Below are 17,466 nucleotides of genomic sequence, written 5' to 3'. Positions count from 1 at the left end.
AAACTGGTTTCTTGAATAGAACCCTCGTTCTGAGTCAGAGTTTTAGGTCAAAGTAAAACAATCAACTTTGCCGTTGACGCCCTAGATGAAAAGGCCTTCTTTTCCATTCGGGTACACACCACAGGTGGTACTCGCTCTAAGGGAGAAATTCTCTGACACAGATATTCAGATAAGGAGTAAAGGAAAGAAAATGTAACATATGGTCTTTCATCTCATTTTGTTGCAGTCAACTTTAAGGTCTCTTCCAACACCTGCTCAAATAGGAACACAACAGAAATTCTAAGCTCAGAGAGAGGCTTACCACAAAGCTTCAATAGTCATAAAGAATTTAAATTTAGATTTCCCAACCCAGTGAGTAGCTGGTTAATTTCGGTGACTTTATGTAAGGTGCTGTTGAAAGCTATATTTGATTTTGAGGACTTCACACCTTTTGTCAGGCTTTGTAAGATTGAACTACTACTACTTACTACTTAATACTAATAGAAACTCTGATTTGAAGAACTAGCTTAAACAAGACAATGAAACAAGAAGAAAGAAATACATTTTAGTGAAGACTATTAGTTGATAAAATGGTGCCACTAAGGAAGGCTTCCTTTTTTTAGTGCTTGTAACCCTTAATCCTTAAAACTTGAAAGATTTTACTTGCAGTTACTTCAAAGGCAGATTAAATGACCAGAAAAAAAGCCATGCTTAAAAGTAGTGTGCGTCACTGTTTTAAGTTGTACCTTGAAGATGTAACCATAGAGTATGTTTTTAAATCCTGATGCCTGCTGCAGCACACATCAGCCAAGCAACAATCTGGAAGGACCATTTTAAATCAGGATGCATAAATGACCAACAAATTCATTTAAGAAAGCATCTAAAAATAAAGTCAGATTCAAATTATTTATTTTATGTTTAATTACAAGGACATAACTTCTTATTTTATAGTTGAAAGATTCTCCAGTGTCTACATAGTCACATAGTCTGTATTAATTATCGAGCTTGTTGAGATTTTTACATTTTATTAGATAACAAATTTGAATCGTGTCAGTTGGGAGTTACAGCTTTTACAACCATCTGCAGGCTAGATCACAAATGTATGATTTAAACGCTCTAGTAGTAAGGTACAACAACCTGCTGAATAGTGAATAAAAATTCATCAAAAACCAAGATGAAACACTACAAATGCTATTTATTCAATACAACATGGATATAGATTTCTATTCCAAACCTATTAAGTCCACAGCGGCCATCTTGTTTTCACTTTCTTTTGGTTCTTTTTTGTACATATTGCAATAAGAAGAATAAATTCAGGTGCATAAATGTTTTACAGTGGAAAGGCTCTAATCCAGTACGAGCAAGAAGCTGGCCAAGCCAGCCTGAATCATGAAAGAAACCCTCGGGGGAAAAGAAACAACACTGCAGCCTGGCAAGCACACCATGGTATAAACCCAAAATATTACAGAGATGCCTCTAAACATGGCATCCATTCAACAATCGTGCAGAAAGCAAAAGATACAGTCTGCAAAAAAAAATGTGCATTATACTGTCCAGCTGGCACAATGTTCTGCCAACACACTGACGACCTTTGCTTGGTTATTTAAAAATAAAATAATCAAAACCCCTAGGCCTTATTCTTGACCAGTAGGGGTGCTTTTTTGTTTTAAATGGAGCAGAACGTATTTTGGAGTCTTCCAATAGTGCTGAATCTGCTGTGAGGTCAATTTTCCCAAGTAATATCTAGCAAAAATTACTCCACAACTCAAATGGCAGCACCTAGTGATGGCTAAAAGCCAGGAGTCAGAGTAATAAAGTGCACTGAGCTCCAATAACAAGATCCCATCAGGGCTGAAGCACAAGAGCTGAATCCATTTTCAATTTTCTCAAAGTAGACCACGAGCCATATGAGAAAATACCTTAATCTTCTTTCACTATCTCCTATTAGTGTTTATTATGCGAGCTCTGGTGTAGATGTGGAGTAAAGGCTTAACTGTGGAGTTAAAGTTTGGCATGGGAGTTGTGAGATTTGCTCAGCAACTCCTCTGCAGCAGGGAAGGCTTTGACACTAAATCCACCATTTTGGTTGGAATATGGCTTCCTCTACAACACATTAGACTCTTTTCATAGTCCCAAATGGGTCTAAAATAGCTTAACTCAACATGGTCAACACTCCCCCATACCCAACCCAAACATACACACTTACACACACACACACTTTTTTTTCTAAAATGTTTCACTTTTATTTTAGTTCATCTACATATTTTATTTATTTATATTCATCTACATATTTTATCTAAATTAAAATGTATTAAAATCCATGCTTAGACACACACGCACACACACACACACACACACACACACACACACACACACACACTCTCAAAAAATATAATGTAAACCGAAAGGGACTGGGCTGAACAGGTCCACTCCTCTTCATCTGGTTTCCAAAGCTAACTCCAGTCTACAAGGACTGTCTTAAAGTTCTTACACATAACAGAAATTTTGTAATGCAGAAGAGCATGTACTGTATTAAAATTGCTTATAAACGTCAATCTGCTCCTGTCAGTAATGCATGCTGCATTAAACAAAAATTAAATTCACCTCCTTTCCTAGCCATTTATCAACGCCACTGCCAATCAGTGTGGCAGTAAGCAAGCGAGGGAGTGCTCTAGTGCATATTAAACACACAAAAACTATTACACATTTTATCATCTCTCACTTCTAACACGTTATCATCGACTGACAGAAAGCGAGTGTGGTAAACTTGAGCTGGATATTTGCATTTTTGCAATCGTGTGTCTTGTGTATATTTGTACATATAACACACTTTATAATTTATCTGGAGTAGTGGATAAACACATTACTGTGTTTGGGTAGTGAATATGTGCATATGAAGTGAAATATAAAGTTAAAAGTGTGGTTTAAAGAGATTGTGGTGTGTGTGTGTGTGTGTGTGTGTGTGTGTGTGTGTGTGTGTGTGTGTGTGTGTGTGTGTGTGTGCAAGGGTATGAAATTCCTACCTGAAGGTCGAAGAATTTGCTGTATCTCCGGTAGATAACGTGGGACGTGGAATCAGAGTAAGTGACATTGATGAGATACACCTACAGAGAAAACACACAGCATGAGAACGTCCCTGACACATCCATTACACGTGCATTACACTCACAGACATGCATAATATATTTTTAAGCAACTTCCACATGTTACTAAGAAATTAAATCACAGCACAGTCGAATTAAAGAGCAGAGCACTGGTAGAACAGTGAGTGTTTCACGTGCGACATGAACAGGAAGAGACTCTATGTTTTTCTACAACCATCTCAATGTCTTTATTTCCCCTAAAGACTTTTGGTTCACACAGACATGAACACATACTTAAAGCGGTCTATACACATATATGATATTTCTGAGCAAGCTAGACATGAAATGAGGGAAAGATTTAAGGAATAATACTGGTAATGTGTTCACCACCCCAATGTTAATAATTTTACCTTAAGCAAATAGTAATAAACAAATCCCAAAGTGTATCTTTATGTACTTTTAAACTGTTTATAGATATATTTAAGGTGTAAAGTATCCACATAATTAGTTTTGTTTGTTTTTTGGTCCTCACTTTATACCACTATAAACTACTACTAAAAACTGTAGCTAATTACTGAGAAACCAGAAAAGTGTCAGGAAACTGAAAATCACAACTTTACAACTGATTGTTGATCATAAATTCATATAGAAAACATTAACAATACACACCAAATCTATCCTAATCCCTTTCTGTAGCCATAACCATGTTAAAAGATGGGCTATGCTATCAATAATTCTCCCTAAATGTGACTTAATCAATATCTTTCCACTTAGCATTATTACTAAGAGGGCGTAATCTATAGTGGTCTAGATTGCATTGAGATCTCAAAACAGAATCTAGCACATGACCAAGAATTCACACCGGATTCAACACATATGGAACATATGTAGGAGTGTAGTTAAAGTGTTAAAATAGGGCAGATACAAGACTATCAAAGAGTAAATAAACGGTGTATTTGAGTTTATTCTGGTTACACATATAGGTAAAAATGAAAATGTCACTCATTAATGTACAAATACTCTGCAAACTTAACTTAAAAAAGAGAATTTGTTGTTTATTAAAATGTTGGTTATCTGTATGTATATATATATATATATATATATGTATATATGTATATATATAGATAGATAGATAGATAGATAGATAGATAGATAGATAGATAGATAGATAGATAGATAGATAGATAGATAGATAGATAGATAGATAGAAATGACCAATCTGAATCTGTACAAAATCAATTAAGTAAAAACCGGGTTGCATTTGCATTTCTCACTAGGCATTTATCGGCTAGCTAGAGAATCATGAGCCATCTAATGTGTCAAGTTTATTACATATTACATAGTTTATGAATGCATCCTGTTTCTATGACTGTAAAACCCGCTCATAAAGTGCTACATATAATGAAGTTGCTGCTTTCATGAAAGGAAGTAATCTGTGGTGGTAAGATGGGGGCCTTCACAAACTAGGGCCCTGTCCAACAGTCCATTGTTCTCAAAAGCTAAATATGCCTTAAGGCTATGGTGCTTTACATATCAACAAGGCACTATGACATCATCTACTGCCGGGTGTGAAAAGGGCTGAGACTGGTGAAGAAAACAGTAGAGGCGTTCACACTTTTTCGAAAATCCCCCTCTAGAGAGTTTAATTAACTGCTGCATGTTCACTGCACTTCACTCGGCATGTAATTGAGCTTCTACACAAAGAGCAGGGGTGTTTTCTTTTGATCTTATAATACTGAGAGCAATTCAGAAGCACTGCCTTATTTAGAACTGTATAGCAATGACATTAATATTCATTACTTTAGACAAAAAGTGCTATGTTTAGAGTTTAGCCTTCTGTGATGTTTAAATGTGATACAAACTATGAAATATTATTTAAAATGGTGCATGGTAGGGATTCTGTTACATTTTATAAACCCTGGCCTCAATTACTTATAAACTGTATGCAGGAAGTGGTTAAAAAACATGCTGATACAGTTACACATTTTTTTTTCCAGTTTGTTCAATTATAACCCCAACAAACTTTAATAGAAAATTACTATTTGGATAGAATGTCTTCATAGCTATTTTTTTTTTTTTTTAACGCTGACCGGATTCCTAGAGAGGAGATCTGACAGGATTCATAGAAAGGAGATCTGACAGGATTCCTGGAAATTTCTTCAGTTACATTCATATATTTTCTTAATTTTTTTGAACATCAGTTTGACCCTCTGGATAAGTAAATGTAATTTTTACTTCTAAAATTAACCAGCAAGTTTATATTTAATCTAATCTGTAAGATTTACTGGGTAGCTATTATGTTTTATATAAGAGTTATTAATTTTACTACTTACGGCAAGTTAACATTGGACAGAATTTTAAGCTTTTTTATATATATATATATATATACATCAAATTCTAAATTTTTACTGCTACTGCTATCAGCTAGTATAATATGTGGTAATCTGGCAGGATTTCTTAGGTTGTATTCATAAATGCTAATAAAACACTAATCAGCCAGCAAGTATCAGTTAACCAGACAGGATTTCCGATTAGCTTTAAGGTTTTATTTATAAATGTTGAATTATTTTTTTGAACTGTTAAAACTAGCTGACTAGCTAACATGAGCTAACTAGAAATCTGAGAATATTGTAATATTATCTAATCATACCCAGTAAGCAGGTTTTTGCCATCTTTGGATTTAGACTTAGACTTTACTGACAAACTACAGCATGAAACTCTTCAGATGTCTCAGACGGATTGCAGTTTATTTATAAAGCATGTTGTAATGGATTTTTATTAAGTAAATGCGACTAGACCGCACTTGCAACTGTGGTATTTAAGTAAGTGACTTGCTTTTGCTTAGCCTTAAAGAAATCAGCATAATAGTAGTTAAAATTTTGGGAAGCAATGTGAAGGTGGTGCAAAACCTGTGTCGTAAAAAAGTTGGGAAAGTTGAGACTTTCTACCAAAACCACAACAGGCAAAAACTGCTAAAACTATTCAGCTGCTTCATCGAGCATCAATATTGAATGGTGCAGGAGTTTTTATATTTTCTTACATTGCTGTATTTTGTGCTTAAAACTGATCAACCTGTTAAATATTCTAAATTAATGTCTAAAACAACTGCATCAGGAGGCCAAAACTACATTACACATAGGAAGCAGGCGCATCTGTAAAAGACTGTCAGTGCCTGCATTCAGCAGCTGCCATGTACCTGACATTGCTATTAAATTAGAAAACATGATGCAAGAGACACAGGTGGAGCAGAAACAAAGACAAGTAGAGTGTGTATCTGTGTGCACATGTGTGTATGTATGTGAGAGAGAGAGAGACAGAGAAAGACAGGGAGCGATGGTGATTTGACAGGCGAGTGTGTAAGTATTGTGTTTCTGGAATGGCACCAGCAGTTTCTCCAGCATTGCCAAGCTGCTAAAAGCCTCCACAGCTGCTGTTATTCTCTGCGGTCAACACACATACAGAAGCAACGATTATTGTGTTTTCTTCAGTGATAGACACACCATAGATGAAAAACTAACAAGCTTATGCATCCTTAAACGACAAAAAGGCTCTGATTGCCTTGAAGTAATGCAATCATTTGTGAAATTAATTCAAGGAATAATTATATAGACTTAAGGCTATGTTTAGGCTGAAGTCTTTTTTCCACACACATTACGCTTCAACAACATCATTGTTGTTCATTGCTAATCCATATTCTTTTTTTTATAGCAAAAGGTTTTACTGTAACCAGTCTTCTGTTACCCAAAACAGTTCCCCAGATTTTTATAATATCCATCCATTTCCATCATCTTTACTGCTAATGCTCACTGGATTTCAAACGTTAACTAACCTGAAAGGATTTCAAGGAGATTTACAAGTTACCTTCTTAGTCCCTGACCTAATGAACATGCATGTGAATATATTTTTTCATTGAAACTATAAAGCACTTCTATAAGTGGCACTAGAAATGCTCATCCTTTTACTGAGTTTGCTGGTTAACATGACCTAACCTGACAGGGTTTCTGAGAGACTAATACTGTTATATACATTGTGCCATTTTCAATTTATGCCTCCAAATACCTATACTGCTTAACTAACGTGAACATATCTGACAGGATTTCTGAGATGATTTTACAGTCATATTCAAAAACACCAACTATTATTCAACCTTAGGTCTATATTTTGCTTTGACAATTTTGAATTTGTTTTCATTTGCATTTTTATTGCTTCATACAGGCTTGCAAAGTCAACTCAAATGTTTTATTGTTCCAATTAAATGGTGTAATTCTTCCCAGTTATCCATCCTGTTTAATTATTTACTTTGAATACATTCACATTAATAACACAAAACACAGTTAACATAAAACTGAATACATTACCTAAGTATGGTCTGTCTTGTCCCTATGTCACTATGAGTTGTTCTGATATTTAGCTTGTAAGGACAGTGAGTCAACATGAGTTCATGTGTCACATCTATAACACTGGTATGGCCCAGTAGAGCTGATATCACTTAGGCCAGTAAAACTAGGACATAGCAGCACTGAGACACAGAGAGAGAGAGAGAGAGAGAGAGAGAGAGAGAGAGAGTGAGAGAGAGAGAGAGAGAGAGAGAGAGAGAGATGGAGACAGAGACAGAGAGAAAAACAGACAGACAGACAGATTTAGTTGTGCCACTGTAGATAGCTACTTTTTTGATGGGATATAGCTTATGTTGTGTCCACTCTAAATCTGACACGGGGAAAAACGCCTTCACTATGCTGTTGGTAATCTTACATACCATTCATGCCACTCTACCATGCGTGTGTGTGTACAGCTATCTAAATAGATACCAGCTTATCACATACTGCAGCAAGGCTACAGCCAACAACAGGAGATGTGCCTTCACCTCCTTAAAACTCATTGAGTGTGTGTATGTGTGTGCTTGTGTGTGTATACGTGTGCGTGCGAGCGCGTGTGTGTATTTGACAGAGAGATTTTTAAAGAAGCATAACATCACTCTACAGTTGTGTTCAAAATTATTCAACCCCCACTGAAATTGATTGTTTTGGTCGGTTTGACATTGATTATGATCATTCAGTCATCCTGCTTACAATTAAATCAAAGAGGCACGTGTAGGTCAGACAAATATAACATAACATTTATAATGAAATAACCACAAATGTCTTTTCTGAGCTCACATCATTATCAGTTTTATTCAACCCCCAAGTGACATTCAATCTTAGTACTTAGTACAACATCCTTTTACAGTAATAACAGCTTTTAAAAACGTGAAGCATAGCTTGACACAAGTGTCTTGCAGCGATCTACGTGTATCTTCGCCCATTCATCATGGGCAAGAGCCTCAGTTCAGTCACATTCTTAGGCTTGCACTGCAACTGCTTTCTTTAAGTCCCACCAGAGGTTCTCAATCGGATTTAAGTCTGGTGACTGCGATGGCCACTTCAAAATGTTCCAGCCTTTAATCTGCAACCATGCTCTAGTGGACTTGGAGGTATGCTTGGGATCATTGTCCTGTTGAAAGGTCCAACGTCTTCCAAGCCTCAGGTTTGTGACGGACTGTATCACATTGTCATCCAATATCTCCTGGTACTGAAGAGAATTCATGGTACCTTGCACACGCTGAAGCTTCCCAGTACCTGCAGAAGCAAAACAGCCCCAAAGCATGATTGACCCCCCGCCATGCTTCACAGTAGGCAAGGTGTTCTTTTCTTCATAGGCCTTGTTCTTCCTCCTCCAAACATAGCGTTGATCCATGGGCCCAAACAGTTCTAATTTTGTTTCATCAGTCCACAGAACACTATCCCAAAACTTCTGTGGTTTGTCCACATGACTTTTGGCATACTGCAGTCGACTCTTCTTATTCTTTGGGGACAGCAAGGTGCGCCTGGGAGTTCTGGCATGGAGGCCTTCATTACGCAGGGTGCGCCGTATTGTCTGAGCAGAAACTTCAGTACCCACATCTGACAAATCTTTTCTCAGTTCCTCAGCAGTCACACGGGACTTTTCTCCACTCTACGCTTCAGGTAGCGCACAGCAGTCGAAGTCAGCATCTTCTTTCTGCCACGACCAGGTAGCGTTTCAACAGTGCCCTTTGCCTTGAATTTGTGAATGATGCTTCCTATGGTGTCTCTTGGTATGTTTAACATCTTTGCAATCTTCTTATAGCCATTGCCCTTCCTGTGAAGAGTAATCACCTGTTCTCTTGTCTTCCTGGACCATTCTCTTGACCTCACCATGTTTGTAACCACACTAGTAATGTCTAGAAGGAGCTGAGTATCACAGTCATTTTAAAGCTGCCTAATTGGTGCTTATTAGGCTTTATTGCTGCTCCCTGATATCCACAGGTGTTTTCAATACCTGATTGAAAACACTTCATTGAACCTCTGTTCTTCAGTGTGGTAGTCTTTAAGGGGTTGAATAATTATGTCAATGAAGAATTCACAAAAGAAACATTTACTACTGTATTACAAAACTAATTGATGTCATTTTAGTTGCATATGGTTCTTTAAGAAGTCCTTGTAGGATTTCATTCTGAATACAATTACAAATGTACACTAAATTCCCTAAAACCATTTACAGCATTGGGGGTTGAATAATTTTGAACACAACTGTACTTGTCTACATATTTTAGCTCAGAATATTGCATGCACATGACAAAAAAACTTGTGGGTGTGTGGGTGTGTGACCGCGCACTTTAAATAAGTCCCCTCGACCCGACTGGCATGCAGGCTAGCTCAAGCTGCCCTTCCCTCCCCAACTATAACACTTAATTGCATAGTGGAGAGCAACCTTGATCTGTGGGTGTGTACGCATGTGTATTAAAGTTCGACTCGATGGACTTTTAGCTCCACTCATTTGCTGACAGGACCATCCTGATAGCAGCCTGGAGTGGAAAAACAGCTATAGTTTCGATGCTGAAAATATCAGGCACAGCCCAACTGGCCCTCGGAGCTTAGCAGAAATAGAATGGTGCTCAGAGACGAGCTAAAATCTGATCCTGGGTGGACACGCAAGATTCACAGGTTTCTCGCCCTTGAAGCTGTAGTCAGAACAACAAGAGGATGGTTTTAAAAAGTATTTTACTTTTCAAACTCTACTTCACCAATGGCATAAATTCTAATGAGAACATGCTACACTTTTACAGGTGCAATTGGATTTTTTTTTTTTTTTACAAGAAACCACTAGACACTAGATTTCCACTTTACTTAAACTTTGACATAAAGCAGGTGCCAGGTTTGTCAGATCACAGATCAGTTGTAGTTGGTTGTAGTTACTTTTGGTGGTTCAGCTGTCTGAAATGATGTAGGTTGTACGTTCCCGCCCCAATTCATCACTAATCACAGAACTTTAAAGTAAGATTTAGCACATGATTTACATAGATTACACTATGTATTTTGATTGCTTGATTATAGACTTAAATCAATGTAAAAAAAATACTTGGTAAATTTGTAAAGAATTAAAAAAAAATAGTTGTGAGCAATGAGTGCTGTTTATTACATGACAAACTCATGCATACATTTAAACAGTGGATGGGACAACTAGACAACCCTGTTTCCCAACACCATCACAGCTCATTAAGATCATTCCTAAATTATTATCACTGAATACTCTCATTCTTTCACTGAATACTCTCACTTTGCAATGCTTTTGGGAATATCAGCTAAAAACAACACTATTCTCACTTGATTTTGTATTAATGCAGTATTATTTGTATAACTTGTAGCAACTCTTAATTAAACAGTATTTCTCAATATATAATCAAGATTTTCATTACTAGGGCTCAGTATGACACGTATTTAAAAAAAATCATTTTCCATGCTGCTAATTTGAAATACTCTGTAATAACCATCTAATTATATCTAGGCTGTTTATTTGTGGACAAGAATGATCCTTGGTTATATAACCACATAACAACAGAGCCAACAAATCTGTGAGTTCCAACAAATTTATTTTTAATGAGCCAGTCAAAGCCATGAAAGTCAAGCACACAATCATGGCATAGCCAAGGAGATCTAACTATGATAACAATGCCTTAAACAGAGAGCCGTCAAGGATGGCCATAATTTAAAAATAATAAAAGAGGTGAAAACATGAATCCCTCATTTCATACAAATTAATCTCTAACGGCTTTCACACTTGCAGTTTAGTCTAAAACACAGCTCGATTCACTTGACAATTAGATCATGTGAAAGCTATTATATGGGCTTCCAACCAAGAATACTTGTTGAACTGTGCAGCAATTTCCATAAATGTGAACACACCCTGTATTTGTGTGCACATTTGCAAGTGTTTCAGCCAAAGATGACATTGTTATTTTATTATTATAAGTAATACATATATATTGAGTTGCATTGTGTTCTTCATGCACGATGATGACGTAAAATAAATGCAAATGAAACTGAGTTTAATATTCATGTTAGTCAAGTGAGCAGATCAAAGCTTAAAAAACTCAAAAAATATTTCGTTATTAACCCCCTCTTATATTTGGCAACACTTGTATTTCTTATGATTTAAGAATATTTACTTTCTATTATTGTTCTTTTTAGTTTAGACTAGAGAAGATATTCTAAGGGTTCTATCAAATACAACAACTTTGTATGAAAAATGTTTTACCTTCACGATGTTAAAGAAATAATCTTGCGTTCTCATTCTTAATTCCTACTCTTATGTTTTATTGTATAGGATTCTATTATAATTGTATGGGAAGCTATTATTCTCATTTCTTAGTGTCCTTCAATTTACCATAAATGTATATGTATGATTCTCCAACAACGGTTCACTGGAATTTGGAAGATTCTGTAAAAAAATAAAAATAAATAAATACCCTGATCATGTTGGAAAGATCTCAGCTAATACTTGATGCACTTTTACTGTTACATTCACACAACTGCAAATATCCAACCCAAACCCAGACAAGCTTTATAGTGATAAGTTGTTAACATTAGGAATACTGATTAGTACCATCCTAGCTTTTCTTGTTTTATAAATGATTGCAAATAAAGGCAGAGAATTAATTATACAGTAATTCCTTGCCACATCGCGGTTCAGCTTTCGCGGCCTCACTGTAACGCAGGTTTGTACATGGAACATATCTTTTGTTTTGCGAACTTTTTGCTGTTTTGCGGGATTTTGCGGTTATATAGGTAGTATTTTTAAAAGTTATTTAAATTATTTTTGCGATAAAATAAGCATTTTCAAGCGTAAAAATCTAAGCTTTCAGAAGAGCTGTTCTTGGGTATGCAGTACATTAATTTCATCGTCATCACCTTCATCATCATTAATACTGCACACTTAATTCATCGTCATCTTCATCATTCAAGTTGTATCTTCACTGGTGAGTACCCATATAGAATTTTTTATGTTAAAATTATGTAGGTTTAAGAATAGTGAAAGTGTTTAAGAGCAGGGGAAAGGTTTATAAGAGTGTACAAGATATAATAGATATACAGGTATTCCGTATACTGTACTGTATACATAATAGGTTGCCACTTCTCGGATCGCAGGGGTTACGTTTCAGAGGGCGGGGGATTACTGTATTCAATAATCCTAATGTGGAGAGTCATATTTTCATAGTATAGAACTAATCTGTCTGAGAACCTAATGAACCAAAACCAAAAGCACTCTTTTCTTCTCAAAAGAATGTATTCAATGAATTCCCTACAAATATTTCCAACAATAATAAATATCCACGTTTCCACACAGTAACAACCAAAATGGTCTTGTGAAAATTGCCACAAAGGAAAAAAATATGTCAAAACAAATGTCATATGTTGTGACAGAAATTACAACAATTGCAGATATCGGAGCTTCTACAGCTCACAACAGAAAACAATTTGGAAAGAAGTACATTTGTAATTTTTTACATGTTTTCAAGGCTCTTACAAAGAAAGTTTTCCAATTTGGAGCAGTTGCAGGAGACAAAAGTCTCATTCATGCAAAGCTTTTCTAGAACACATCAGCAGGAAATATGGTCAAATTTGGAAGGTGCGGTGGATTAAATGTCTGGATTCGATACTGATTTTTTTTCTTCACTGCACTGTCACTTTAATTCACCTCAGATCTGCTAGTATATGAGCAATGTTCATAATTTTCAGACAAAAAAACAGTACTGCACTAGCACATCACACTTTTATTGTATCTGTTCACACCATATCTGTTTCTTCTCTTTTTGCGTATAAACTATTTATTCTTCTTATCTTTCATCTATGTGAATTGCTTTATTATACTTATTATTCATTGTGCTGTTGTATTCCATCCATTTCAATATGTTATGAATAAAGTGATATATCTCTTTCTCTATCTATTCCACTGTATCCCTGGTACATTATTTCCAATTTATAAATACATAATTATTGATTGATGCACAGCTCAGATGTGCTCTGCTTTCAGATTGGCACAGAAGCTTCCTCAGATTTCCCAAATTTCAAATCCTAAAGCAATCTGATTTACACATACATTTACACACACCTTTGTTGCTGAGAAAATAAGAAATAAGAAATAAGAAACTTACTGTACAGTCAGCAGTCCTCCGTCCTTTAGATTTGTTTCATGCAATGAGTGCAGAAGCACTTCAGCCAGTTTGGTGTGGTTGGAAAACAGCGGGCTTTACCACTAAAAGCTCTGAACCCCGCCTAAAGACATCTATTTAAAGGCTTATATAAAAAAAATAACTTCTACCCATCTTTCACATTTTCAACTCACACATTTCACCATCCACAAAACCCTAATTATAGGATAATTATACATGACAATATCTGAGATCATTCATCCAAAGACAGGAGAAAGTCTTCCAGCATATGGGTATAAAATCAAATGCAGAACCGCGGATGTTTCCGAGAGCCAAATGAATTCTAAATATATTTATATTCTGGCTTGGAAGAATGTATGATGGAATATAGAGAATGTGCTTCTGGTTTCTCTGGGGTTTTTTTTACCTTGAATTTAAACCTCACTACAGATAGAGCTCATGTAGTTCTTTAGTATATGTCACACAGACGTGTGCTGATAATCAGACTGAAGATATATTTCAATCTTTTATTACTGTTACTCCAATTATAATTTTGGCCACATCACTGGCATTCCAAATTTTCCCTAAAATGTAATTCAGCTGAGTTCATTTTTTTGTTAAAATACTGCCAGATTATACTGACATTTATTTATCTTCAGTGACCGTAATATCCTAGATAGCATCAATCTCTGGCACACTGGGTGCAGGGTTGCCAGTTTATCACAGGGACCAAAGCACACACACTTTCATAACTAAGGGCAACTAAATGTACACAATCCACCCACTGCAATGTTTTTGGGAACCCAGGTTCCACCATTCCAAAAAAGGAAACCCTTTTCTTGGGAGCACAGGCCACAAAAATAGGACACACTCTTGTATGGGACGCCATTTTATCACAAGGCACCAATTACACACAATCATACACCTGGCCGGTTTTGAGTACCTAATCTATTTACAGTCATGAAGGAAGAAACCTGGGGAACCTGGAGGAAACCCATAAAGAAAGTAACCTGAATCAAAACAGGATCCCTGAAGTTGTAAGGTAGCAATTCAATTCTATTCAATTCAATCAATTTTTATTTGTATAGCGCTTTTAACAATGAACATTGTCTCAAAGCAGCTTTGCACAGATAATGTGGTGATAAAAAATGAGTATGTTCTTTATAAGTGTAAGTTTGTCCCTGAACATTGCTGAGGTAGCAGTGTTACCTGCTCCACAACCGTCAAGCTTCCGTTTTGTTCAAAAGATCTAAATATTAATCCAAGTTTAAAAGCTATGCATTATAATAAATTTACCACTTGAAAACAAATTATATCTAGCAGTAAAGGGGTACAGTGTTGTGCCAATCAAAAAAGTCCCAAAAAAGAGTGAGTCCCAGAAAGAACATTAAATCACACATCAAGTTGTTTGTTTTTACACAATGCTTTAACTTTTATGAAAGTAGGTCTTTCAGAAAGTTAGACAGAAAAATGTTGTACTGTTCATGTAAAATGATGCCACTGTTAGCTTTCAGCAGCCATTGCTGCTCATAATGACATCCTGGGAGGGGGCCTTTCCAGGAAGTCATTATCTTCCTAATCATTAATTTGGTGGTATTTAGATTATAGCAGGAACAAAAGATTAAAGACATCTCCCTCAGTGCCTGTGCTGAACATAGCAGCAAAACGTCCGGAAATTATGTCTAGTTTAAGAAATGGGGTCTTTTAACTTCTGTGGGAAGAGTGTGGTCAGAAGCGCCTTTATATCTTATCATTGCACAAACATCTCCACACACAGCCTTTGCCCTTTTTCCAGCTCATTTCCACTTTATAAATGACCTCTGCCTGGCCACATTTACCTCACAAACTCCCCACACTCCTAGCACAGGAAGTAGAAAACTTCATTTCCTGAGGAGATGTTACAGTGTCGATTCAGCATATGCTTCCTCCTTCCAACCTTTGGGAATTGGAATTAAATAGATATCCATGATTTTCCAGGCCTGCAGCAACTGATTCTGCTGACTGTATGTAGAAAATATGAAACATCTCCAGGGGGAATTTTACCTTCGACTACACAAGTACAAAACAACCAATTAAACAGATAATTGCTTCCCAGTCATTTAAAGCATTCTCAAAATCGCTAAACTAGGATGCCTACCTACAACAATGTCTATAAGAATATGTGACCTCACTACACCCAACTATGCGATTAAATAAACATGACTTACCCCAGTTTAACACTGACCCCAAACTCAACGGTACCCCAAACTCAACACTACAGTTATACAGTGTCATTGTTGCACAAAATGTCCACAATATATTTCTATTTAACAATAAAAAACACAAACACAAACACTGCGCTAATGATTTAACTATTAGAAAAGAAGCCTTAAATGTAGGTTCTCTGACATAAGGAAATCTTCAGTATACATTGCCGTTACACTATCTTTTGTGGGGGAATTCCACAACAAGATCACGTAACTATAAATGGGAAAAATGTCCAAGTGAATTTATGTAAGAGTAATAAAAACCTTGTTGTGAGCATCTATTAGAAAAGTCTTATCCCCAGGTTGGTAACAGCTTTTTGCATTATGCCATGCTGTTGATTATTTTCCGATAACTGCACGTCCTGTCAAGTTTTATTCCCAACATAGTGTCCTGTTCTTGTTCACCCTCATGGTTTCTGATTGAATCCACCTGCTCCCCATTTCCCATCATGTAATTGAAGCCGCTTGTTTCTACGCCAAGTCTTTTCCAAATCTTACACTGTAAACAGAGTATTCACTTTTCTTCCCCTCATTGGCTGTTTTCCCACCTACAGTTTGTTTCCTAAAGTCTGTACTAGAGGATGACTTCTTGTGACATTTTTCATTCGTTTCGGTTGGTTTCTCATTGCAACGTTTTTCAAGTGCAGCAAATTGTTCGCATGTGTGGCTCGGGTGGTGCTTTGATTGACAGATCTTATGGATTCTTAGACAGGGTTGTTTTCCCTCTGCAGGTGTGTTTTTATTACTGAAATAAAAGGCAGAACATTATAGCTGTTAGCTATTTATTAATGTGTAAAAATTATTAATGGCTGCAACTTGTTCTTACAGGGCTCATATAGCGCTTCAACAGAATGAAATTTGCCTTTGGTTTTAATGATAATTTCCAAAATATTCTTTCAAAAGATGCATTTTAATAAAACTCTACAAACGATCCCCAGGTTGCAGCTTCGAGGATTAGTACATATGGAACCTATTCTGGTTTCACACTATTTTTCTCTAGTTTATAGGTTTCTAACTAGGCACGTTTTTTGTGCAATTTCCTTGCCTACAGCGTGTGTTATTATGAGAATATTTTTACTTTGGTTACCCTTGGTTGTCTGCCTGCTTTCTGACCTCAAATACTGACTGACAAGGATTTAAGTAAACTATCCGTGCTCTCAAATGATGTAATTTGGCTTTGAGTTGGTCAATTTGTTATAATGGTCAACAATATTAACCTTATGCTGTAAAATACAAAACATGCTCTGTGTATCCATCTGGGTCAACAACCTTTTTCCTAGAACCTGGGATTAAATGCCAATATCTGCCTTATATTAAGTGTACTGATCCTTGATCATTTCTCCTTCATCATATATGTGTTTTGATGTAGCTAGGAAAAGCCTAATCTGACCCGAAGTCAGTTGCGCAGAGTTAAGCACTGCACATAAGACCACATATCTGTGATCTCTGCTGTGGATTGGACTTCCCACGATGCCCACACATGTCACTATACCCACAGATTGTAGCTACTACATGATGTAATCGCACTGCGCTGAATGCAATCTCATCCACCACCCTGCTGTCGACAAGCTGCAAACAACTCAAGCCTACAGAAGGAGTATGAAAAAAAAAGGATTAGAGAGAGGGAAATGACAACCAGACGACGAGCAAAAGGGATGCAGGAGTTGTTCAT

General features: G+C 36.4%; 1 protein-coding gene across 5 annotated transcripts in view; it reads right to left on the bottom strand.

The window, feature by feature from the left end:
• Positions 1-17,466, bottom strand: part of sh3pxd2aa (SH3 and PX domains 2Aa) — a 109,905-nt gene that overhangs the window by 88,014 nt on the left and 4,425 nt on the right. For all 5 annotated transcript variants that reach the window (XM_046837914.1, XM_046837910.1, XM_046837912.1 and 2 more), the window contains exon 2: positions 3,003-3,083. In XM_046837914.1, the coding sequence (XP_046693870.1) occupies positions 3,003-3,083 (81 nt within the window). The remainder of the gene's footprint in view (positions 1-3,002; positions 3,084-17,466) is intronic.

Source organism: Silurus meridionalis, chromosome 24, assembly GCF_014805685.1.
Source record: "Silurus meridionalis isolate SWU-2019-XX chromosome 24, ASM1480568v1, whole genome shotgun sequence".
Classification (NCBI taxonomy): Eukaryota; Metazoa; Chordata; class Actinopteri; order Siluriformes; family Siluridae; genus Silurus; species Silurus meridionalis.
Note: the sequence above shows the minus strand (reverse complement) of the source record. Positions and strands in the feature narration are given on the sequence as shown.